Genomic DNA, 26,759 nt, shown 5'->3' with positions numbered 1-26,759 from the left:
AACTGTAGAAAATCAGCTTACAAATTAAGACTTAATTTTAAGTATTTTCCAAAATTCCGTTAAATCTTAAATTTTAAGGTAATTTCATTAGGAATTTAGGCCTCTGCTACTATCCCAAGGAAGGGTTAAATATAAAAAAAACCTCCCTGATTCTTCTTGGGTACTTTCCAATGGTTGATTAAGGTGCACTATTGACTGTAATCTTTCAGCAAGAAAATAGTGCATACCATAGGGTTTGCACTATTTTGATTTTGGATTGTGCATATTTTCGGTAAACTGCTTGGAAAAATCTGACAATCTAGATTTTTGAAATAGAAATCCATGTGCACCTTTTTCTTACAATGCAGAGTCCTTAGTTATTAAGGTTTTCAATGAATTTTCAGCAGCAACAACAATAAACTCAAATAGTAAACCTATCTCCAGTGGATACAATATTAATTTGGGCTACAATGGGTCGAAAATAAAGTATTTGAAACAGAATTTGTGCATATTTAATTCTGCTGGTAACTGAAGTGATCCACAAGAACCTATATATCCTCCAATCACCTGCAGGATTGCCAGGGTTCAGGTGGTAACTGGTAGAATTCAATATTTACAGTATTGTCACTCCATAGTGACAACTGCTTCATTCAACATCCCTACAAATTATATTAAGAAAAAGCCACCTTGAAGTCAGAAATTAAGTGTAGTCTGGATTTCATACTGACTAGCATTACAAGAGCAATATCCTGTTATTTTGTCATGCTTTTCAATGAGAAACTCATGCTGGTCCTCTCATCTGCTCTGGAGAAGATTTTCTTCAGCATCAGTAGCAAGGACTATGGGTTTTCACTCATTATTGGAGCACTATATATGACACTGAGGCCTTGATCTTTCCCCGATACCGTGAATGTGGTGGTAGCACAAAAACACCTTAAAATACTAATTTGATTTACTGCACCCTGCTCCCAGCATGGCACTCTATTCTTGTTTCAAAATATTGAAAGGTGGAATGCAAATGAAAAAGGACTCTTGTCCACAGCTAGGTTTGCAGAACACACTTTTTCAAAGAAAATATCAGCTATTTGTAGATCTGCCTAAATCATTCGCTGAAAATATGATCTAAATAAATGGAACAATAAAAAGGTAACATCTCCTACAGGGTCACTCGGTACACTCAATGGTCAAAACAAGATTGTACATAAATTCAGTAGCTTTTAATATTTAGTTGCACAGTGCGTGAGGGGAAAATTCTGACTTACAAGGCAGTTGCCAGCATTGTGCTCAGCACTGTTAGTGCTTACTTCACAGAAGGGGTTATCAGGGCCTGTGTAGAAGAACATATTACAGGTGGTACCTTAGAAATTCAGCTGTTTCTCTTGCAATATTACAGTATTTATACATAAGCACTATTTTATGTACAATACAGCAATTGCTTAAAGAGGCAATAAAAATAAGAACAATAAGAATGCTTAAACTTTTTGGGAGTCAGCTGGGCGTCTAACACACACAGAAACCTATCACCATGTTTAAGAATATTCAAATTAGACATTTCTTCCCTTGCCAGGAAGGAGTGAGCACGCCTTTCCTGTAGAAACTTGCTCTGCTTAGTTAATTCCGGAAAGTATTAAAATGCGGTTGGTAAGAGCCAAGGCTTGGGGGTCCCAGAGTGTGTGTTGGGATTCTGCTGGATATGGGTTTAGCTTTGCCAGTGAGAGGATTGTTTGGCAAACTTTCTGCTCCTTATCCTCCCTACCTTTCAGGGCTTTGGTTTGCAGATTTGACAGGATTCCACAGGGAAAAATCTCTCCTTCCAGTTACTGATATGCTCCTCCAAATGCTGCCAACAAGTTATACTGGTTAGTCTGTCATCAGGCCTGCCTGGCTCAGGAACCAGACTACCGAGATTGCCATAGAGGGTTAAATCGATTCCAACATTCGGTTGCCAGGCATGTCACTTTGAGCCAGCTCAGCCCCATGAGACTCTGGAGATAGGTCTCAAAGGAGTATTATTGGTAATTAGATCTCCGATAAGTGTAAGTTTGAGCAATAATGATTGAAGTGTGCAATAGCAATTCACGTGCTTTAGGGGGTGGATGCAGCACTCCATCTACAACTGGCTGTTTCAGATTTAGAGTTTCTGCAAAAGGACAGATTTCCACCTTATACCAGCATTTTGAACCCAAATTAACAAACAATACAGAGTGGAGCACAGCAAAATCAATCTGACCCACATACCACACAAGTGATCCTAAAAGCAATGTCATTGATTCAGACCTGGATAAACTTTTGATTGGCTAGTTTGCATTCAGGTCAAATAATTCTAGCAGAGGTTAGCTCACTCATTCTTAGATGAATAAGACCAGATTTTCTTACACATCATTTGCACATAATGCAACATTTGAAATCTGAATATACAATAAGGGTTATTTAAAATAATAAAGGCTGATTGAGAACTTGATAAAATAATAAAGGCTAATGGAAAAGCTTGTTTTTTCTATCAGTGATTTGTCATGGGCCTTGAAGGTCATTTAAATATTTGTCTGTGTTTAAACTTGAAATGAAATATTACTGATGACAAAATGTGAATTAATAACGATAATTTATGTGTTTTATTCATGATTCTTCAGTGAGATATACTGTAATGTACAGAATAGATCTGTATGTCTGTACATCCTCTGCTATTTATGGTACTGTATTTTCAGCATGAATATCTGTATATATGCTAAAGAGATATTTATCAAGGGAAAAATTAAGTACTAGAAACTATACAAAGTCTATATTTTATATAATAGATGTTACAGACCATGTAGAATTTGGTTTGTTTAAATATTCTTATTTAAGACATGCACGAAACAATTTTGTGATGAGGGTTAGAAATATTGTGTTGCTTAATTTGTCTGCTTACTTGCCTATTAGACATTTTTGTAGTCTGTGTTGCTTTTTGTAAATCTAAATGAATGTAATACTTTTCATCTGAGTTTCCTGGTTCAGTGTAGCTTGCAAGATAAAAATGTGGATTATTAAAATATGCTCAATGAAATGGAAATTTAAATGAAATAGAGCAGCTTTATTTTGCAGAGTAGCCAAGGGACAGATTGCTTGTTGCAGAATTGCAACTCACTGACTGTAAACAGTTTGTTATTCTATTATTGCTTCTACTGTTTGTCCAAGTGAGTTTACCAATTTCCTAATGCTACATGCCCTCATTTTGACCAAAGGAATACTGTGCACTGACTGGATTGCCAAAAAATGGTATTGTGTATTTCTGAGGTGGATGCAATCAAAGCCTTGAAATCTATTTTATTGAGAATTTTAAAGTTGGCTATTTGTATCCAGACGACTTAAGTCTAACATGAGGCTGCAGACAATGTCCATAAATTGGGCATATTTTTATAGATAACCACCATCTAAAGTACCATGGCTAAAAGAGAAAACTTGCAAGGGACCACCATAACATAGTATTCTAGGCTAGATGTGCATAATCTGTAGGTGTATTGATAAGGGCAGTAGTGGAATGTGAAGTATATCTTAACTTCTCTTCAAATGACAGCATGAAGCATTACTCAGTCAAATATTGTGTGGCCAATGATAATGTTGGAACAATATGCTCTCTTCTGATTAAACAGAAGAATATAAAATAAATTAAAAGAACCCTTATTCAAATAAAACTGGTGTGGCTTTAAAGTATGATACGTTATTTAATCAAGTCTGACCAAGTAAGAGATGCTTATGATGCAGCACGATTCCTCCTAACCCTGATACCTTACAGTAATGCGCTTTAAAAAAACTAATACTAATAAGATTTTTCTAAAACAATGTCATGACAAATGGTTATGAATATTTTGGTCATCATAATACATGCTGTATCATTCATTGTTTAAAAATTCTCAGAAAAGATAACTGTAGTGAACAAGATTTCTCTTACTACAAATTTACGGCAGTACAAACTGAGTTTAAATGTGGAGATGACTCACATTTTTAAATGAAGCAGTCTAATATGGTAATAGGGCTCATGATCATGATAGTCAACTGGGATTGATCTCCACAGACACGATGCAGGTTCGAACCCTGATCTACCATCAGAACCTTGTAAAACAAATACTGGCTGTGACATGATGGAAAGACATTCAGTGGGTGAAATAGGGACAGTGTATAACTATACAAAAAATTAACCATCAGTCAATTCCAACTCTTTAATTGGTAATGAATTTGAAACAAAAGTTTCACAGATAAAACAATGACCATATTACATTGAAAAAATAGCTGGGAAAATGATCAAAGCTATAAAGCAGTGAAAATGTTCATAAACTGAGCTTTGCTCATTTGGTTTACAGCATCATCAATGCCCTTCAAGTGCTCTGTAGTCTTGGAACACATTCAAAGCTGCTATTTTAAGTGCTGTATGAACATTTACAACATTTTAAAAGAAAACGTGGCTTTAAATACCAGTGATGTCCACATAATAATTTTGAATGGCAACACTTTCAATCCTGGTATTCATTGATTAGGAACAGTCCTTTCTTGGATTCATATCCATGGAAACTTGCCTGAGAATTCCAACAACTAATTAGACTTGCAAACCCTTTGAAACTATTAAGAGAAAACTCTTCTGGCAAATAGAATCATAGAATTATACAGCACATAAGGAGGCCAGTTGGCCCATCGTGTCTTGCTGGCTCTTTGAAAAGAGCTATCCAAATCAATCCCATTCCCCTGCTCTCTCCCCATAGCCCTGCAAACTTGTCCTCCACAAATAATTATTTATTTAATAGGTGGATTTAAACTTGTTTTTGAGGTGAAGAGCAGTCTTGGAAAACTGACAATTGTATTCTCAACTTCAATTCAAAGACAGGTCCAATTTGTGTTAACCATGTGCAAATTTATGTTCAGAGGGAATACAAGTGCTCTCAATTATGTAATGAACTAATGCAAATAATTCTGCAATCATTTGTTTTCAAAACCCTCCTAGAAACCAATAACTGACCATACCATTGGTCAACATTTGTAACCCCTCCCTCCCAACTTCTTTTTGTAAGATGCTTCTTCTATCTATCTTCTTCTACACTAATAAAATGACAATGTCTGTCTGCGCTTCAAGAAGGATCTCAATAACTGATTGACGTAACTGATTAATTGATGTAATAACTGATTCATACCTCATCAGGAAGGTCTTGCATATGAGAGTGACATGGGTATATTTGTTTTGGGGTATCTCCAATAGTTCATGAGTTATTTTGTTTTGCGTTTGTCACTGCAGTTACACCTGCTGAGTCAAAGTGGTGCTGTGGCAACGTGCATCACAGAGCGGGAACAAAATAAAGAACACAGACAAAGCTAAGCCGTGGCAACAATAACAAAATTACATTTTTAAAGTGCCGAGTCCTCCCAAAAGGAGTCCTCCCACAGGAGTCCTCCCAGATGAGTATAGATAAGGAGGAAATGTGTGTCTGTGTGTCAATGTACATTCCATGTTGGATCAAAACATAAAATACTGCAGATGCTGGAAATCTGAAAACATCTATTCTGACGAAGGGGGTCATGGACCCGAAACATTGACTCACTTTCTTTTCTCCATAGATGCTGCCTGACCTGCTGAGTGCTCCCAGCGACTTCTGTTTCTGTTTCCATACTGGATCCTTTGGTTGCAAGCGTTAATAATAATAATCCTTGAATTTGATATAGAGCCTTATCACATCTTTGAGATGCCTCAAAGCCCTTCATAGAATATACTGTAATGTGAATTCACTTTACAGTATATTCTATAATGATGCTTTGAGACATTATTCTACCTCAAAGATGATGCACACGTACAAGCTTACCATCTTTGTTACAGGATAACTTAATCTATTTACACAATATATATATCTGTATATAGTCAAATTTGAGATGTGTCTTTTCAAGGTTGAAGAACCGTAACTTATCTGGTTGCTCCTTGTAGCTCATTCCCTTAATACTCAATACTGCTCTGGAAGGTAGGTGGGATCACTCAAATAACTAACCACACAGCAAAGATTTCATAATATTACTGCTCTAAAGACAATCAATTCAATTGCTTCTTTGATGGTTGTATGGACTTCTATTCCTTTAATTCATTTGCTCTGTAAAGTTAATGGAGACTGAACGTTTAGGTTGCTGCCAAATACCCAGGCTACACATACACTTGTTCATCTTGAACTGGTCAGATGTTCCTAATTATTCGAACACTAGCTCTTTGGGGCTCAATTTAAATTATGATACATGACACATAAAAACCCAAACACAGCCCAACATGCAAATCAGAGGCTAAGGCCTAGACAATGTCTTATGTATTACATTCTGAAACTCAACAAAGGCAATTTATATAATCCTGCTACCACCCCGATACCTTTGTCTTTAAATAGTACTTGCTGATCAGTTCACTAATCTGCTCCACCACATACCCCCAAATTCCTTAACACTCATCTTTCTAGTTCATCTTCCTAAATTGGTAATGATGCCTCCTTTGCGCAAAATAACTCGCCATTGAGTGGTGCTGATCCATTGTGTAGAATGATGTATAAATCTCCATTGAGGTAATATCAGTGTTACTGTAACATTTTCCATTTCACATGCATTTGTAGTTATTTTTACTCTAAAAAATCCTTTATGAAGACAACCAGAAAAGCTCACTATCTTTAACAGCCAATGCATATCAGATTCAACTATACAGAGATGACAACAACAACAACAAGGAGGACGACCCAAGGCATTGGACAATCAGGGATCCACACTCGAGCTGGTGGTTGAGATCAGGAGTGGTGGAGGGCAGGGGAATAGGGGTAGGAAAGTGACCGAAGTCATGATCGAAGAGGAGGGTCTTGTGACAGGTCTTTAAGAAGGCAAGGGAGGGGTCAAGGCGGAGGGACTTTGGAATGGAGCAGAGTGGCTGAAGGCCCACCCACCAATGGTGGGGTGGGTGAGGTGGGGGATGTGATGCAAGCTGGAGCCCACTGAGCGGAGGGAGCGGACAGGTTGTTAGGATGTTAGGAGGTCACAGAGGTAGGGAGGAGCAAGGCCATGGAGAGCTTTGAAAGTGAAGACCAGGATCTTGAACTGTATCCTGGGAAGCCAGTGGAGTTGGGCAAGGATGGAGGTGATTGGGTTGCGGGAGAGGACACAGGCTGCAGAGTTCTGGATGATCTGCAGCCTGTGTAGGGAGGAATTGGGGAGGCCGGCAGGCAGGGAGTTTGCATAGTCGAGCCTGGATGTGATGATTGCGTGGATGAGGGTCTCAACCCTCTGTGGCAGTCTTGGTAGTCCGGTTCTGGAGCCAGGCGGGTCCACAGTATTCCAGGGCACTGTGGATGACAGCACAGCCAGACTGGCTCATCAGCAGAACCTGGAAGGGCAGACAGCCACGTCCGCTCCCTCTGTAATAAGGCCCTGGTCATCAACGATCTCATCCTTGATGAGAGCGTTGACATCATGGCCTTAACAGAAACCTGGCTCACCCCAGGCGACACCTTCCCCTTCACGGATGCCACACCACCCGGCTACACCTCCCACCACATCCCTCGCCCCAACCGCCGTGGCGGTGGTGTAGCCCTTATCTCAAGGACACCACTTGCCCTATCCCCCTACTCCTCTGGCTCTTTCCCCTCTTTTGAGCACCTCACCCTCTCCCACCCCTCCTTCCTCTCACTCAAAATCCTCCTCCTCTACCGGCCCCCTAAAACCTCTCCCACCTTCATCTCCGATATTTCTACACTACTTACATCTCTCTGCCTCTGCTCTGATCGCCTCATCATCCTGGGCGACTTCAACCTGCACTTCACCCCCTCCTGCTCCATCTCCTCGGACTTCTCTTCCCTGCTCTCCTCGCTCAACCTCTCCCTCCACATCAACTCCGCCACTCACAGTCACGGCCATCCACTCGATTTGGTGATCACCCGGGGCCTCAGTGTCTCGGATGTCACCATTACCGTCTCCGATCACCACTTCATCTCCTTCACCACCTCCACCCCCCTCCCCACCTCCACCAGACCCACTGCCATCTTTTACCACCCCTGGAAGAAGTTACCCCCCACAATCCCTAACCGCTGCCATGGAGTCCTCTGAACCTCTCTCCCTCTGGCCTTCAACCCTCACTGACCCCTCTTCTCCTCCCACCCTCCTCCACAACACCCTCTCCTCCACACTCGACACTCTTGCCCCCATCACCTCCCGTACTGTCTCCTATTCTTGCTCCTCCCCTGGTTCACCACCCACCTCCGCTCACTGAAGAGCCAGTTGCGGGCCGCTGAACACACCTGCCTCAAATCTGGCCTAACGGTCCACCAGCAAATCTGGCTGGACCTCCTCAAAATCTACCGCTCCACTCTAGCCTCGGCCAAGTCGTCCTTCTACTCCAGGATAATCCTGGAGGCGAAGAACAACCCCAGGCTTCTGTTTTCTACCACATCCCAACTCCTCCATCCCCGCGCCACCCCGCGCAGGTCATCTCCTCCAACCTTCACTGCGAGGAGATGCTGGATTTCCTTGAATCCAAAATCAAGGGAATCCGCTCCGCGGTCACTTCCCCTCCAACTTCCACCCACCCCCACCCCTTCCCTCCCACACTCCGACTCCTACCCATCCTCCCCTAGACACCTTCGTACCCATTTCCCCACCCTCTGTCACCAAACTCATCCTGTCCCTGAAACCCACCACCTGCTCCCTTGACCCCATCCCCACTCCACTCCTTATCTCTCAGCTCCACCTCCTTGCCCCACATATCACAGACATCATCAACCTGTCCCTCTCCTCTGGCTCTGTTCCCATTCCCCTAAAAACTGCCATCATCACTCCCACTTGAAAAAACCCTCCCTTGATGCGTCGCAGCTATCAAGCTACCGGCCCATCTCCAACCTCCCCTTCCTGTCCAAGGTCCTTGAAAGAGTTGTCGCCTCCCAACTGCGCTCTTTCCTCTCCACCCATTCATTATTCGAACCCCTTCAGTCGGGTTTCCGTGCTGCCCATAGCACAGAAACCGCCCTGGTCAAGGTCACCAATGACATCTTGACCATCTGCGACCAGGGCTCCCTCTGCCTCCTCGTCCTCCTCGACCTATCGGCAGCATTCGATACGGTCGACCACGCTATCCTCCTCCACCGCTTGTCCTCCCACCTCAACCTTCAAGGCCCTGTCCTTGAGTGGTTTAGGTCGTATCCCTCCCACCGTCTTCATTTTGTTTCCACAAACGGCTTTTCCTCCACCCCCGCACTGTCTCGTGCGGTGTCCCTCAGGGCTCTGTCCTCGGTCCCCTCCTCTTCACCCTCTATATGCTCCCCCTTGGTGACATCATCCGCAGACATGGGGTTAACTTCCACATGTATGCGGATGACACCCAACTCTACCTTTCCTCCTCTACCCTCAACTCCACGACCACCGATGTCCTGACAGCCTGCCTGTCCGACATCGAGTCCTGGACGAGAGACAACTTTCTTCAGCTCAACGTGCGAAAAACTGAGGCCCTCCTGATTGGCTCACGTCAGCGCCTCCGCACCTCAGGCGCTGACAGCATCAGCATCCAAGGCTGCACTCTCCACCTCTCAAAGCCAGTCAGGAACCTCGGGTTCTGTTCGACCCTGAGCTGTCCTTTCTCCCTCATATCCGCACCACAACTGGCACCGCCTTCCATCACCTCCGGAATGTCGCCAGACTACGGCACTACCTCACCCCTCACGCTGCTGAAACTGTGGTTCACGCCTTTATCACCTCAAGGCTGGACTATGGGAACTCTCTCCTCACCGGCCTTCCCGGTACCTCCCTCCACAAGCTGCAGGTCATTCAGAACTCTGCAGCTCGTGTACTGTCCCGCACCAGGCTTCGGACCACATCACTCCCACCCTCGCTCGCCTCCACTGGCTCCCCATCCCCCAGAGGATCGAATTCAAGATCCTCATCCTCACCTACAAGGCCATTCACGGCCTTGCTCCCTCCTACCTCTCCAACCTACTATCCGCCTACTTACCTGCCCGTACCCTCCGTTCCTCTGGCTCCGGTCTGCTCCATGTCCCCCGCCCCAACCGCCCTACCATTGGTGGCCGGGCCTTCAGCCTCTCAGCCCCTAGGCTCTGGAACTCCATCCCCCAGTGCCTTCGCCGCCTCCTCCCTTTCCTCCTTCAAGGCCGGTCTCAAGACCTTTCTCTTTGACCGTGCCTTCAGCTCCCCTCTCAACTCTCTACCCCCTCCTCGCTCCCTCCCTTCCCTCCCCTCACCCTGACCATTTCCCCCCTGCTCAGGTCCTGACCCAACTGTCCAGCGCCTTGGGACGTCCTCCCGACGTGAAAGGCGCTCTATAAATGGAATCTTGTTGTTGTTGTTGTCCTAGCTGGACAAGCAGTAGGAAACGTTGCTGGACAGCAATATCAATGGCAAGCTGTGAGGTTTTAGCTCGTTAGACTCCAACAGTGCCCCAACGCACACTCTGGGTCCCCAAGCCTTGGCTCTTGCCAACTTGCGCCTAATACTTTCCAGAGTTAGGTAAGCATTCCTAAATTCTTGAAAAAATTATTGTTCAGAACTTTGTAAATATTTCATAAAATCAGTATGAAATACAATAAACTGAGATATTGTCTCTCCAAGGGAAATAGCTTTGTGAATGTATATCCAGGGTAACTGTAACTGTGTAGACATGAGACCTCCTGGGCCACTAGAGATGCTGTAGCAAGAAGGATCTGTACCAACACACTGAACAATTTTTATGCTTTACCTGGTTGTCAAGTACCAGCTAAATAGGTAGCACATGGAATGAATATTTAACACTTGCCATTTCACTTTGTCACTTTTTTAAATTTTCTGTTACTTCCTTCTGGAGAGTTATGACACATTCTGCGCAAGTGACAGCTATAAAAAAAAATTCTCTCAGTTTTCCAGATGCATGATAATCATTTATGCGGATAGCTCTTTGAACTAAGTTAGTTTAATCTGAGAGCCACCCCACCTTCAAAAGTTAATCCTGGCTCAAAATTACAATTCTCCATTTTTAATAACAAGAATAATGCTTGTTACATTATATCTTCGACATGTCTCAAAGCGCATCACAGAATATACTGTAAACTGAATTTACTGTATATTTTGTGGGTGAAATGTAGTAGTGTGCCACAAACATTAGTTGAGTGACAATTTTAAAACAATGAGTGACAATTTTTTAAAAAAATTATATGGTTAATCATAGAATCATAGAATTATACAGCACAGAAGGAGGCCCTTCACAGTGGCGGAGTCTGACAATAAGCCAGTTGGAGAGGGGGTAGGTGGCCATAAGCACAATCAAAAAGAAAGGATTTTAGGTGGGATTTGAAAGTGGGGAGAGAAGGGGAAAGGTGGAGGGGTTGAGGGAGGGAGTTTCAGAACTTTGGGGCATAGTGGCTGAAAGCATGGCCACCTATGATAGAGCGGAGCAGGTGAGGGATGAACAGGAGGCCAGAGCTGGCCGAGTGGAGGCAGTGGGTGGTGGAGTGGAGGGTCAGCAAATCGGATAAGTAGGGAGGTGGGAGTGTATGAAGATATTTTAAAATGAATGAGAGGATCTTGAAGTCAATCTGTTCGGTAATTGGAAGCCAGTGCAGTCTAGCAAGGACTGTAGTAATGGGGGTCCATAGTTTTGTGCAGGTTAGTAGCTGGGTGGCGGCGTTCTGAATTAATTAGTAGATGGGTATTTGGGGAGGACCGGATTGCAGGGATATAGAGAGAAAGTGGGCCAGTGGCATTGAATTGATTTGCTCTTGCAGGAGCTGGTGCAGAAGCGATGGGCCAAATGGCCTCTTTCTGTGCTGATTCTATGATTCTATGAATTGAATTTTGTGTGTGGTGGAACTGGGAAGACCAGCGAGGAGAGCATTTGAAAAGTCCAGCCGGGGGTGACAAAGACGTGGATAAGGGTTTCAGCTGCGTCGGTTATGAGGTCCAGACATAGGTAGGCAATGTGACGGAGGTGGAAAAAAGCAGTCCTGGTCAGGGAACAGATGTGTGGGAGAAAGGAAAGCTGTGAATCAAACCTGATGCCTAAATTGAGCACCTGTTTGGTGAGTCTGAGTGAGAGCCAGGGAGAGCGGAGAGGTCGAGAATAATGAGGAGGCAGAGGGAGCCCTGATCATTTGTTACTTTGATGAACGCTGTCTCTATGCTGTGGGCAGGGTGGAAACCGGACTGGAGGGGTTCGTGTGGAGTGGAAAGGGGGTGTGAGCGAAGTTGATTTGCAACCATGCATTCCAAAGCTTTGGCCAGGAAGGTCAGGTTTGAAATTTGTGAAGTTGGAGGGATCGAGGGTAGGTTTTTTGAGGTGAGGAATGATGACAGCGGTTTTGAGGGAGAGTGGGACAGAGCTTGAGGAGAGGGACTGGTTGATTGAGTCAGGCAGCAGTGGGCCGAGGAGGGGGAGTTGGGTGACCAGAAGCTGGGTGAGGTGGGGTTTGAGGCAGCAGATGGTGGGCTTCATCTTGGTGATGGTGGGGGAAAGGGAGGCGGGAGAGATGAGGGCAAATGAGTGTCGGGCATGGGCCGTGTTAGGATAGGGTGGTGAAGGAGGCGACATGGGAGTGGAATGAGGAGAAGGCAACCAGGCAGATGTTGTTGCTCTTGGTGATGAAAACATCCAGGACCTCTTTGCACTTAGCTTCTGAGGTGAGGATTGAGGGTGTGTGAGTGGCCGTGGAGGTGGGTTGTGTAGAAAAGTATTTTGTGGTTGTTTTGGGTCAAGAGAATGAATTGTGATGAAATGCTTTGGTACGGTTTTAATTAATTCTGCTTTGCTCACGATACGTATCAAAAATGGAACATGAGTCCCCATTTATTAGTCAAATTGCACTGATCATTAGATCTGCAGATTTTGAACAGCTTGAGTCGTAGTTTTTTAAAAAAAATGTTAAATACTGCATGATCAACTGCACTACTATTTGATATTCTGTACGGCGTGGCAGACAAGTGATTTCAATTGATGTTTGAACCTGAGCTACGCCCAGTCTATACAATCACTGCACATCAATGTTCTGTTATACTTCTGCCCTCTAGTGGAATTAGTGCATATGTACAGCATACATGTTGTTAATAATAATCATTGTATTTGATGAAGTATTTGATGAAATACCATGTTGAAAACTGCTTCACAAAGTGTTTCTGTAATGCCGAGTGCCTGTATTTTAAGCAAAAGCAACAGCCAATTTGCACGCAGTATATGTTCCATTGTTGGCAGGGTAGCAGGAGAAACTTACTTCTCTTATTGAATAGTACCATGAGATCTGTAACACCCACCTGAATAGACAGACAGGACTTCCGTTTACCATATCATCCAAAGCACGGCACTTGAACCCACCATCTTCTGATTCAGAGAGGCGAATGCTATCAACTGAGTTAGGCTGACATATAAATAAGACCGAGGAAAAGCATGCATTTGCAGACATTGATGTTAATGCTGGTTTTGTTACCATTTAATAGAATCATAGAATCGTATAGCACAAAAAGAGGCCATTCGACCCATCGAGTCTGTGCCGGCTCTTTGAAAAGAGCAATGTAACGTCAATCCCACTCCCCAGCCCTTTCCTGCAAACCCGTCCTCCTCAAATACCCTTCCACCGCGTTTTTTATTCTGCTTTTAAAAAATAATAATATAATACATCCTTTTCCTTATTAGGATTGTCATTTCAAAAATGTCAGATGAGTAATTGTATTTAGACATTCTATTTATTCATAGGAGTCCTGTAACTTAGTGGTTCGAGCACTCGCTTTGCATGCGAGAGGACCTGGGTTTGATTCCTGGCAGGGTGAAACATTGGTCAAATTTCCTTATTCCACAAGCCTCTGTTTATCTAGCAGTAAGTAGGAACCCGGTTGATAGTTGATTGGCAGATCGCTTTTCTGGGGGTAATAATTACTTTAACATAAATTTTAAAAATTTGGTCACTCAATCCACGACTGTTTGCGTGACACTGCTGTGAGCAATTGGCTGCCACATTTCGCCCACAAAATATAAGGCCAATTCACTTTGCAGTATATTCTGTGATTCACTTTAAGATGTCTTGAAGATGTCATAAGGCGCTATAACAAATGCAAGTATTATTATTATAGACTAACTTAATCACCTGAAATATAATTGACAGACTATCACCTAAATGTCCTCAGATGTGAAAACATTAAATAACCAAAATGAACAGTCAGTAGTTGCTTCAAGTGAAGATTGGGTTTCTTTTCATATAATCATCCTTAACTACTCACTGAAAAACAATTTGGATACAAATAAATGTTTGGAAACGAGGTATAATAATCCTAATCCTTGCATTTGATATCACAAGATCAAAAGATCACAAGATTGGTTTGGATAAAGGAGGCTTTTCAGATCTTATCTTTCGAGAACACCCACACCACCATTCCCCTATCACAGAATCAAACTGTTTTTTTTAAATGAGTCCAGTCTCATAGAACCAGAGAACCATAGAATTATACAGCACAGAAGTTGGTCATATTTTGTGTCTGTGCCGGCTCTTTGAAAAAAACTATGCAAATCAATCCCACTCCCCCGCTCTCTCCCTAGAGACCTGTAAATCTGCCCTTCCCAAATAATTATCTATTATTTAGGGAGGACACGTTTGCAGGGCTATGTGTCCTAGTCTCAATCTGTCGAAACCTTAATTACTCTCTGAGTAAAGAAAAATGGCCTGTTGTCTGTCCTGAAATTGCCCTTTAGAGATGGAAACTTACAGTCTCTTGTTTTACTGTCTTGGTGCTTCCTAAAATATTGATCTGGGTTTAATTTTTCAATCTCATTTAAAATGTTAAACACGTCTATGAGGTCTTCTCTGAGTCTTCTCTCAAGACTGAGAGAGGGGCTTTTCATATTAAAAGGATTTCTCAAAGTGCTTTGCAGGATACACTGTAAAATGCAGTGTCTGTGCATTTTGTAAGCCAATGCATTAGCCAATTTTCACACAGCAATGTCCCATAAACAGCCATAAAGTGAATGACCAATTTTAGTTGGGGCCAAGACACTAGGAGAAACTTCTCTCTTTGAATAGTGCCATGGAATCTTTATCGTCCACCTGAACAGGCAGGTGGGACCTTTGGTTTACCGTCTCATCCAAAGGATGGCACCTTCAACAATACAGCACATCCTCAGCGCAGAATTGGAGTGTCAATCTGGACTATATGAGTTTCATGTCCCAACATGGGCCTTGAACCCACAATATTTTTGATGCAGAGACAAGAGTGTAACCAACTGAGCCAGGCCGACACCACATAAGTGAGATTTTGTTAAAAAAAGTAACTCATTTAAATATTTATCCTCTTTCAGAATCTGTATCAAACTGTGACCATCTCGCATTGGTCATTTTGAAACTGGAGGCTGTTTAACTGTAGTCCAATCTTGAATCTGCTTTCTTTAAATTAAAATCAAGTATGAAATATCTGCCGGCCCAGAGACTCTCAGAAATACTGTAACAATTGACTCTCAATCATGAGCTTCTTCTAAAAAGCTTTCTTCATCAAATAGAAGAGGAATAATGGGGCATAGATGATTGGAAGAGGGTGCGTGGGGGGCTTGTGTGGAGTATAAACACGGGCACAGACTAGTTGAGCAGAATAGTCTGTTTCCATTCTAGGTAACTCTATGTAACAATGCGCATTACTCTAAATAGTTAATAAGTTACCATTTGAATATTAAATTATATGATCATTGTATAATACTGGCCACATCTATTCATGGTGTTAGAACATTTTACAAACTTTTAATATATCAGTTGGTAAATGACAACATTTTCTTTATTAATAACAATCGTTGCATTTGATATTGCACCTTATCACGTTGATGAAACATCTCAAATCACTTCACAGGATTTTACTGTAAAGCATAGAGTCGTGACAGTGTATTTGTAATCAAACATGTTGCGAGTAAAACATGGAAATTGCAGATATTTCACTCAAGATTTATTGAGTCAAGCTGTCCTTTCTGGTTTTTGGTTTCTCTTGCCCTCCTCCCTGCAGGACCACCTTGTTTTATTCTAATAAATTATGTAAGCGCGTCTTAATGCGAAAAGTGCTTATTATTATACAGAAAAATACTGCTCTATTTGAATAGACCCCCCTTTTCTTTGTGAGTAGTGTGATACGCAAAAATGTAATTCTCAGTTTGGTTTGGAAACTCTTAAGCGCAGTGATGTCAGACACGCGGCTGAAATCGCCACAGGATCTTTAACAGGCAGATAAGGCGGAGTTTAACTTCCTCTTGGACTGTGCTCATGGGCATCAGGGCTGTGCCACTGATGTGCACTCAGACGTGCCATGGATAAATGCAAGTTGTTGTCGCAGCGCCTGGCCGGGCGTCACCTAGCAACAGGTCAGGTCAGGTCAGGGCGCCATGGCAGTGCAGACAGGGTTTTAAAAGCCCGACCAGCAGCTCACCATTACAAAGCAACACGCGCTGCTTCCACTGCAAGAGGAACGCATTGGCTCGGGTGGAGGTGTTTGCGCGGCCCCAGTAACTCGTGCCTCTGTCAGTAAAGTGCAGAGCCCAGAGCCGCCCCGCGGGCCGCCGCCCCGCGCTCTCCCTCTCTCTCCCTCTCTCCCATCACGGTGTCCGGAGGAGGGGGCGGTGGGCTGGTGACGTGCATGCCGGGAGCTGGAGTCGCTCCCGCGGTGTTTGGCGCTGACACCGGCCCCGGGGAAGCGATGGGAACTACAGCTCCCGGCATGCCGCAGCGCAGCGCAGGCGCAGTGTGGAAAGTACCAAGTGTTTGTGGGCTGAGCTCAGTCGCCGGCGCTCACAGCCCATGTCCCGGTGTTGTGCGGCTCTCAGTCCGTTCGCGGTTTCAACAGCTCCCGCCGGTCGGTCTTAATCTTACGCGGTCCCGGCGGCCAACCGCCCGCGGTGGGGGCGGTGTTACTGCGGCCTCGGTCTCCGTGTTATGTTGGGCCTAGCGGTGCCCCCGACACCCAGTAAGACCCGCAGCCGCCGAGGATGTTGCAGAGCATCGGTCTGACGCTGCTGGTCCTGGTCGCCACTCTCCTCTGCGTCCTGCTCTTCCTGCTCTTCGGTGAGTAAACGGCGTGAAGGGGAGAAGGCAGAGCGGCGGCGGCGGCGGCGGCCTGACCTGACCTGACTGACCAGGTGCTGCTCTGTACCCAGAGACCCGAGTCGCCGCCGCCGCCCCCTGAGCTCTCAGCAGATCAGGAACTCAGGGGCTCAGTGTGACACTGACACTGGGACTGGGATGAAGCTCAACACCTCACACCTTCAGGAAGGAGAATGTCTCCACTGATGAGGAACCGGGTTTGGGAGGGCGGCGGCAGGTGGGCTCTGGGCTCTGGTGGTCGGGGTTCGGTGCTGTTTGCGGTGATTGTTATTTGAGGGGAATGTGGGTTCAGCTGTCGCTCAGACTCCAAACTCCAACTGATCGCTCAGTGGGGAACTCGGTTCTGGACCCCCCACTGGGAGCATATACCGAATGACAGTGTCTTTCATTTGATACAGTGCCACTCACATCGGGAGAATGTCTCAATTTAATGCCTCACATTAAAGTGGAGTTGCTGTATTTGCAGTTAGCTATATTTTCACAAACTGCCATTATAATAATAATAATAATCCTTGCATTTGATATAGCGCTTTTCACGTCGGGAGGACGTCCCAAAGCGCTTCACAGAACACACTGTAAAGTGAATTGACTGTATATTTGTGGGCGAACGCGGCAGCCAATTGCGCACAGCAATGTCCCACAAACAGTCGTGGATTGAAAATGACCAATTTATTATTGGTTTCGGTTTTAGTGAGTGATGAATTTTATCTGGAGAATTGTTGGTCGGGAAACCAGGAGAACCTTTTGAATAGAACTAATGAGGTTGTTAAAGTCCACCTGAACAGGTAGACTGGACTTCATTTTAACGTGTCATCCGAAAGAAAGTTGTGGGGAGAAGGATAGTAACAATTATCTGACGCATTTCAGAGCTGTGCTGCTCACCAAGAGGTTAGCACGGAGTTCCTGGGAGAACTCGACCCAAGCTGTGTGAAGGGTTTGGAAATGCTTTGATTTTTTTNGAAACTTCAGGTGCACTGAATCCCAAAGTTTCCACTTTTGTTGTAGTTAGTTGAAATTGTAATAGGCAAAGAAAACCATATGCGAGATATATCTGGCATTCAGTAATTATTGAATAGCCATGGTTCCACTAATTCTTAAAATGCAGGGTAAGTATTGCCTCCCTTGACTATTTACTTACAAAATATAGTTACTACACTTTATTATACATCCTGTGAAGCTATTTGAGATGTCCTCCTGAAATGAAAGAAAGGTACTATATCAAATGCAAGAGTTATTATGAATAATATATTAATTCATCTCCAATGTAGACAAAGGCTGTAAAGAAGGCTAATAGTACGTTGGGTTTCATACACATGGGCAGAGAGTACAAAAGTGAAACAGTTATGCTATATGTATATATAGTATAAATCATTGTTAGGCTGCAACTGGAGTACTGCATCCGGTTCTAGGCACCTCACTTTGGGAAGGATGTTAGGACCTTGGAGGGAGTGCATGAGAGGTTTACAAGAGTGATTCTACGGATGAAGAGCTACAGTTATGAGTGGAGTTTCGAGAAGTTGGTTGAGATGTAGAAAGTCAAGTGGTTTTGTTAAGGTAAATAGAGGGGATATTTCCACTGATAGGGAAGTCAATAACTAGGGCACTTAATTATAAGATAGCCATAAGAAAAGTGAAAGAAGAATTTAGGAGGATTTTTTTCACCCAGAGATTATTTGGGGATATGGAATGCCCTGCCAAGTAGGGAGGTGGAGGCAGAGTGCTTTGTAGCTTTCAAAGGGGAAGTAGATAGGTATTCAAGAGGGGCTTAAAAAGGTGTGGGGATAAGGCGGTGAGATTGAAGTGATATCCTTGCTCTGTGAGCCAGTGCAGACTCAGTGGGCCAAATGGTCTCCTATAGATTTGTTAAATTGCTATAATTTGACTATCATTTTTGATAGTTTAGAGAAAATTCATTTTCTGTGGGGTGCTGAAAAAACTACTGAGGGAAGAGGGGTGATGCGCAGCTGCAACTACCAAGCCAAGTGTTGGAAAAATGATCTGCCTTATATTTTTAGAGTGAAAATTAATTCAAGTCTACATTTGTTTAGAGCAATTGTACAGCAGTGATTTCTGCAGTTAATAAATATGACTTAAAGTTTGGATTTTTAATGGTTGGGGGAAAAAAGAAGCTTTGGGCTGTTTTTAAAATGTGAATCAATTTCATAATATTTTATTTTTAATATGACAACCATGACTGATCTAGGGTTGCCTAATAGGGTGTGTGGCTCCCAGTGTCGATGTGCCAAAAAGGCTCATCAAATATTTACTTCTAAATTACTGCAGACTTGTCTGATTCTCCTCTGAGCCAATTCATCTTACTACATTTTCCCTTCCCCAAGTAGAATAGATTGCTACAACCACAACACCTTACATTTATATAGTGCACTTTACGTGGAGTAGTGTCCCGGAGCACTTGACAGTGCCGGAGTCTGACCCTGAGGGAGGGGGGAGGTGGCCTTAAGCACAATCAAAAAGGAAGGTCTTTAGGCAGGATATGAAAGTGGGGAGTGAGGGATTGAGGCTGAGAGTTATAATAATAATCCTTGCATTTAATATAGCGCCTTATGTCTTTGAGACATCTCAAAGCGCTTCACAGAATATACTGTAAAGTGAATTGACTGTAAATTTTGTGGCCGAAACATGGCAGCCAATTGTGCACAGCAGTGTCCACAAACAGTCATGGATTGAGTAACCATATTATTATTTTTTTGTAGGGATTATTACCCCCAGAAAAGCGACCCACCAATCGATGAACAAGCTACTTACTGCTAGGTAAACGGGCGTGTAGAGTAACAAAACTGAATCATAGAATCGTACAGTACAAAAAGAGGCCATTCGGCCCATCAAGTCTGTGCCGGCTCTTTGAAAAGAGCAATGTAGTGTCAGTCCCAATCCCCAGCCCTTTCCCCATAACCCTGCAAACCCATCTTCCTCAAATACCCATCCACCGCGTTTTTAAAAGTTGTTATCAAATCAGCCTCCACCACCCTTTCAGGCAATGTGTTCTAGATTCGAACAACTCACTGCGTGAAAAAATTTCTTCTCACTTCCTACTTTTAGAAACTATTTTAAATCTGTGACCTCGAGTCACCGACACACCCACCAGTGGAAACAGTTTTTTCCCTTTCTAACCTATCAAATCTCCTCATGATTTTGAAGACCTCTATTAGGTCTCCTTGTAACCTTCTCGGCTCCAGTGAGAATAATCCCAGCCTCTCGTGCCTTTCCTCATAATCAAGGTCCCTCATTCCTGGTACCATCCTTGTAAATCTCCTCTGCACCCTTTCCAATGCCTTAACATCCTTCCTATAGTGTGGTGCCCAGAACTGGGCACAGTATTCTAACTGAGGCCTAACCAGTGTTTTATATGGGTTAATCATAACCTCCTGACTCTTTTAATAATAATCCTTGCATTTGATATAGCGCTTTTCACGTCAGGAGGACGTCCCAAAGCGCTTCACAGAACACACTGTAAAGTGAATTGACTGTATATTTGTGGGCGAACGCGGCAGCCAATTGCGCACAGCAATGTCCCACAAACAGTCATGGGTTGAAAATGACCAATTTATTATTGTTTTTGGTTTTGGAGGGATTATTATTAGGCTCTGTGTGGAGTAAGGAAACTTGCCCAAGGTTTCGCCCTGCCTGGAATTGAACTCAGGTCTCTTGCTTGCAAAGCGAGTGCTCAACCATTGAGCTACTTTTACTCTATGCCCCTATTTATAAAGCCTAGTATCCCATATGCCCTTTTTACAGCTTTATCTACCTGTCCTGCCACCTTCAAGGATTAATTTACCTGAACCCCCAGGTCTCTCTGTTCTTTCACCCCCCCTTAAGATTGTATTACCAGTCTATATTGCCTCCCCTCATTCATTCTACCAAAATGCATTACCTCGCATTTCTCCACATTGAAATTCATCTGCCATGTGTCTGCCCATTTTACCATTCTGTCCATGTCTTTCTGCAATTGGCTACTATTCTTCTCACTGTTTACCACTTACTAACTTTGTATCGTCCGCAAACTTGGAAATGGTACTTGCTATACCCAAGTCCAGATCATATATATATATATATATAAAGAAGAGCAGTGGTCCTAATACCGACCCCTGGGGGACGCCACTGTACATTTCCCTCCAGTCAGAAAAGCAACCGTTCACCACAACTCTCTGCTATCTGTCTCCCAGCCAGTTCTAGATCCATGCTGCCACTGTCCCTTTTATACCATGGGCTTCTATTTTTCTTACAAGTCTTTTATGTGGCACTTTGTCAAAAGCCTTTTGAGATTGAACCCAGGTCTCTCACTTGCGAGGCGAGTGCTCCAACAGGACGAACAGGAGCCCGCAGCCGAGCGGAGGCAGTGGGTGGGGGAGTCGGGGGTAAGCCTATTCGATAGGTAGGGAGGTGCGAGGTCATGAAGGGATTTGAAAACGAATGAGACGATCTTGAAATCGATCCGTTCAGTAATTGGGAGCCTGAAGTGGAAATTGCACACAGGTTCCATGAGTCTGAGGGAGAGCCCGGGGAGGTTGAGAAGTTCAGACCCACAGGAGAGAAGATATTGATAGAAGTCAATGAATGGCTTCCGTTTTGCCGACATTCAGCTGCAGGAAATTTGCGCTCATCCAGGCCTTGATGTCTGTCAAACAAGCTGACTGGCTCCCTATCGCCGAATGGATCGATTTGAAGATCCTCAAACTCGTTTTCAAAGTCCTTCATGTCCTGGCACATCCCTATTTCTCCGACCTGCTTTTTTTTTTTTCGGGTCTGAAATGCTGTAAACTGTCCAAAGGCGCAATATAAATGTAATCTTGTTGTTGCTGTTGCTTACTCCCCAACCCACCATCTCAACTGGTTCCGGCCTCCTGCTTGTCCCTCGTGCCCTCCGTTCCACCATTGGTGGTCATGCTTCCAGCCACTACTCCCCAAAACTCTGGAACATCCTTCCTCTATCCCTCTGTCTTGCCCCTTCCTCCCCATCTTTAGATCACGCCTGAAGACCTTCCTCTTCGACTGTGCCTACAGTCACCTCGGCGTTATGCTCCAGCACTGTCAAGCGCTCTGGGACACTAACCTGCGTGACGGGTGCTATAACAACAAATGCAAGTTATTGTTATGCTCACCTTCAAAAAACACAATCACACTACTTTTCAGTATATTCTGTGAAGCGCTTTGAGATGTCTCAACAACATAATCAAATGCAAAGATTATTATATATATTATATATAAATGTTCTTAACTAATTTGAAAATATGTTGAAATTATACGTATGTGATGCATGGAATGTAAACAATTGAGACTAAAGAGGGCCGAATAGAAAATGGAGGGTTGTTTACTTAGTATTACAGGGCCTTCAAGGCTGCAACAAGTAACTGTTGTAAACATTGCTTTGTACTGGCAGGAAGGAAGTACTGGTTTTCACCAGCTTTGCAATTTTCTGACTTTTATCTTCAAACCATTTAGACTGTCACCAGCCCCTCCATTTCAAACTTATATATGTCTACAAGAAATAAATCAAATGTTCCAAGGTTAGATTCTGCTGCTTTTTTTCAATACTACACAAGACTTGCATACAGTTGTAACTTTTTTTTGGTTCATAGGTTCATTTTTATAATTTCAAAACTGCATTTTGAGAAACTTAATAACAATGGCAGATTTTGCTAAGAGCACTTCCTGCATCATATTTAAACTAGGAATAATTGAGAGCTCAAGGAGAACATGAAGCTAGTCCAGAGCAGGAAGTGAAACTATTACATAAGATGTATTGAAAGCACAGATTGAGATCCTGTCCATTACAATTTTTATTCAAAATTATCCAAAAGTAACCTCCAGCAAAATGCTTCCCTCCCTTATTTTTACAGAAGTTTACTTCATTTTACTGTTGCTAACATCCTCTGAAAGGATGTCCCAACGTCTCTTATAGCAGGGCACAATCATTGGTTAGTGTTTCTGAATCATGACTGAATCACAGGACTTTCTGCTCGACTTCCAGTTCATCAGTTGTCACCAATGTCACTTCCTGTAATATGTACATCTGCGCAAAAAACAACTGGTCTTGTACAACTTAACCTAATCTAATAGTTTAGGTTGTGCATTGATGTGCAACTTTACTAACTATGACAGCATGTCTGGTTGTGCATTCCTACTTCCTGCACATGCATAGCATGCAGGAAGGAATCGTGGTGATCTGAATGCCCCTAACTTGGCTATTTTATAGCTTAGGAAGCCATGGGTCCACATGACACCTAAGCAAACCCCTGTTATAACAAAGCATGTTTATAATGGGATTCTACTGTATTATAATAGCTATCATTTTAGTATTCTTTCAACCGTCTTTGGCCTTAATTTTGTAATGAGACTTGTGTTGTAAGTGTTTAATAAGTAGATGGACCCTGCATTATACTTTTCTGTGTACTAATAAAACAACAATGTCTGTCTGCGCTTCAAGAAGGATCTCAATAACCGATTGATGATGAACAAAATAAAGAACACAGGTGAAGCTAAGACAAGGCAACAACAACAAAATTACATTTGTAAAGCACAAGGGAGGATGTCCCAGTGATTCTAAATTACACATTTATATTTATCATTATAAAGATGCCTAAGTGAAAATCAAACCTTTCAAGGATAGGTAACAATGCTAGACAAAAAAGAGAAGGAAACTAAAGAGCAAAGAACAGCGCGGCTGCCAAAGTGATTTGCCCACTCAAAGAACAGCACAGCCAAAATGAGTGCTCCCACAGGAGTCCTGAAAGGACTTGGATGAGTATAGATGAAATGTCTGTCTGTGTGTTAATCTGCATTCCATATTGGGTCCTTTGGTTACAAGCGTAGCTGCAATGGGAACAGCTAGTGCTGTATAAATGGTTGCAGGTTACAAGACACTTCTGGAGGCCAGCAACTGCTCTCTTGATAAGCTGCAGAGGGGCACTGCGAGAAACCGGGAGACCTTTTGTGTTGTGTGCAGGAAGCCGGCTATTCAGTACTGGAAACGGAAGTGTATTCTGTTCACTCCATAACATAATTCATTTCTATTTAATTATCTTTTTGAAGTTCTTAAAGTCATTTCTTTTACATGAAAGACTATATATTATAGTTTTATAGATAAGTGTACAGTATAACTGTCTGAATGATCCTGATCTGTTATATTCCAGGATGGTATGTGGTATGGCAGCTGTTCCTATCCAAGTTCAAATTCCTCCGTGAACTTATAGGAGACACGGGTTCACTGCAGGGAGATGAAACAACAGAGACTGAAAGCGAAGCAGAGTTACCATCCACACCTCTACGCCACAGACCCAAGTCAGCACGTGGGCGCAGAGCACCAATTGAAGGAGCCACGTAGACAACCAAATGAGGGCATTATTTCATTCATTTGGAGCCATTGACTGGCTTCTTTGCACCACTACAGCTACGATTGACTTGCTATGCTTCTATCTTAATTATATAATTTAAAAAATATTCTCCACAAGTAGATGAGCTTAAAGCATTGGATGGCATAAACAAGCATGTGGCTCAATTAATTTACCAATGTTACATTATTTAATGGTCTCCCAATGATGAGAAATTAGTTTACATATTAATTGGAATATGTAATTCCGTTCTAGATTTCCTGGGTCCAGGAGTTCCTGGATCAAATTGTGCTAATCTGACTGCTTGAGTATAGGTTTGATTTCTCAATACTGAAAGAAACTAAATATTCAGGTCAATTTTACTTTGCGGTTAGCACTATTTAATAGGATTATTGTTGGAATTTTCCTGTAGATGCTCACGGTTTTATTCTATTTTAAAAACGTTCTACACTAATTATGCAGAAACACATTGAACATGTTTACATTGTGGTTATTTTATTTAATTTCCTACTCCAGCTGCTTCCTTATTTTAACATGTTAATGGAATAACCAACAGATTCTTAGCTATGTAAGAATAGCTATTTAAAGCAACACATATCTGGAGATCTAGCAACCTTATTAGCTGGAGAAGAATTACTGGTTTCTAGTGATTGCTGACTGACATTTGTTTTGAAAATCCAAGTTTACTCGTTCCTTATCTTCTCCATGGTCTGCGTCAGTCCCTTGTCAGTTTCTGAGCTCAATGATGATCTTCCTTCATATAATGGATAGGGAAGTTTCACAGCAATCATGTAGGATTCCAATTGTGGTTGAATTGCGACAGGAAACCTCTGGTTAATATTTCTTTTCCTTTATTTACTGTAACCCAGTTTGAGGATGGGGTGAGATAGTGGGTAAACATGCTTTCACTTTTACAAACAGATTCAAATCTAGGGATAAAGTATCTTCAAAAATAGCTATAAGGGCCCAAAGTAAACAAAAGATGGGCAATCTGAACCCAGTTATTTGGCAGTCTTAAAAATAATGTAGAAAATAGTAGTGCACTTCCTAAGTCAGAGATAAATAAATGTGTGGCAAGAGTGGAGGGAGCTTTGCACCATCTAACTGGACCATGCCTGCCTTAAAAATGCTTGGTGCCCATAAATGAAGTGTTCCGTAGCACTGACATCCTTCACCTGATGAGCAACCATCCCCAAATAATTATGTGGCCACTTAGTGTCAGAATTGACTTGTAGACATTTGTTTCACTTCTGGGCATCTTCCAGTCATTGCTGTTGGAAGGGCGAACTTATGTGTATTGGAGGTGATGTTTGTTTCGAGTTCAGTTTAAATTGAAGGAGAGGAGAAAGAAAAACAACCACTGATTTAAACAGCAAAAGCTGTCAGGTTATTAATGCGGGGCTTATCTTGTTACAATTTGTAGCTATTTGTTGTGGAGCTCAGCTCAAGATCACAAATGACCTTTGGGCCAGGCTAACTTTGTTCAGTTTGTATCTTATCTAACCTACTGTCTTTCAATACATAAGTAGCCTCACCAAAGGATCATGGCAGAAAAAAAACATTTATTTTATCTTCCTGAATGGACAGTACATAAAGCACCATTGCATAAACACATAGTGTGGTGTTTGATTTCTGTTCTGTTGAAGATTATTTATGTTGCCTTTTATCACAGAATATGTAAACCATACCTGTAAGGACTATAAAAATATGTGCTTTAAAACTGTACATTTACAATTTGATTCAGATAACTGCAATAGTTGTGTATTTATAGGAGACATTTTGTAGTTGAACTGAAATGGAGCGTATTTTACTAATTGTAAAAGGATTGAGCACTTGTATTTGTTGGAAGTATGTTATAGGTGCTTTCTATTAGTTTCAAAAGCATCTCACAAATCATTTGAATTCCGATAAGCTGCTCCAGATTGTCGCCTGGCCTGAAGTTGTAGCCTCCTAGAAGCTCTATGTAAAGGTAGCTGTGTGCTCCTTCACAATAGTAACTTCATGTTCAAATGTGTTTGGTATAAATGCATGGCTATGAGCCGCTACTCTCTATGTTTCAGGTTAAGAAACTGTAATGGTTACAATGTACAATTGATATCAGGGTTTAATATTTTTATCTGTTAACTTTGAACCTGTTTGGATACCTGCAAAATTTAAATTATTAAATGCGAGTTGGACTGCAAAACTCTTTTCACATTGCAAAACTCTTTTCACATGATTAGATTGTGTAGTCATTTTCACCTACAGTATTAAGAGATTAGTACTGCATTCATTTGACAGAATGCAGTTGTGTATCAGTACATTTTGTACGTTTCATTGTTCAATCGACTGCTGTGACTCGAGCAAGAGAATAAAACTAAAAGTGAGA

General features: G+C 42.7%; 1 protein-coding gene across 1 annotated transcript; it reads left to right on the top strand.

Annotated features, from left to right (window-relative positions):
- The first annotated feature begins 16,680 nt into the window (after positions 1-16,680).
- smim13 (small integral membrane protein 13) lies at positions 16,681-26,759 on the top strand. The gene is made up of 2 exons (XM_007906387.1): positions 16,681-17,003; positions 24,194-26,759. The coding sequence occupies exons 1-2, from the start codon at positions 16,928-16,930 to the stop codon at positions 24,382-24,384; spliced, it is 267 nt and encodes an 88-aa protein (XP_007904578.1). The 5' UTR covers positions 16,681-16,927; the 3' UTR covers positions 24,385-26,759.

This window comes from Callorhinchus milii, unplaced genomic scaffold (assembly GCF_018977255.1).
Source record: "Callorhinchus milii isolate IMCB2004 unplaced genomic scaffold, IMCB_Cmil_1.0 Scaffold2, whole genome shotgun sequence".
NCBI lineage: Eukaryota > Metazoa > Chordata > Chondrichthyes > Chimaeriformes > Callorhinchidae > Callorhinchus > Callorhinchus milii.
Note: the sequence above shows the minus strand (reverse complement) of the source record. Positions and strands in the feature narration are given on the sequence as shown.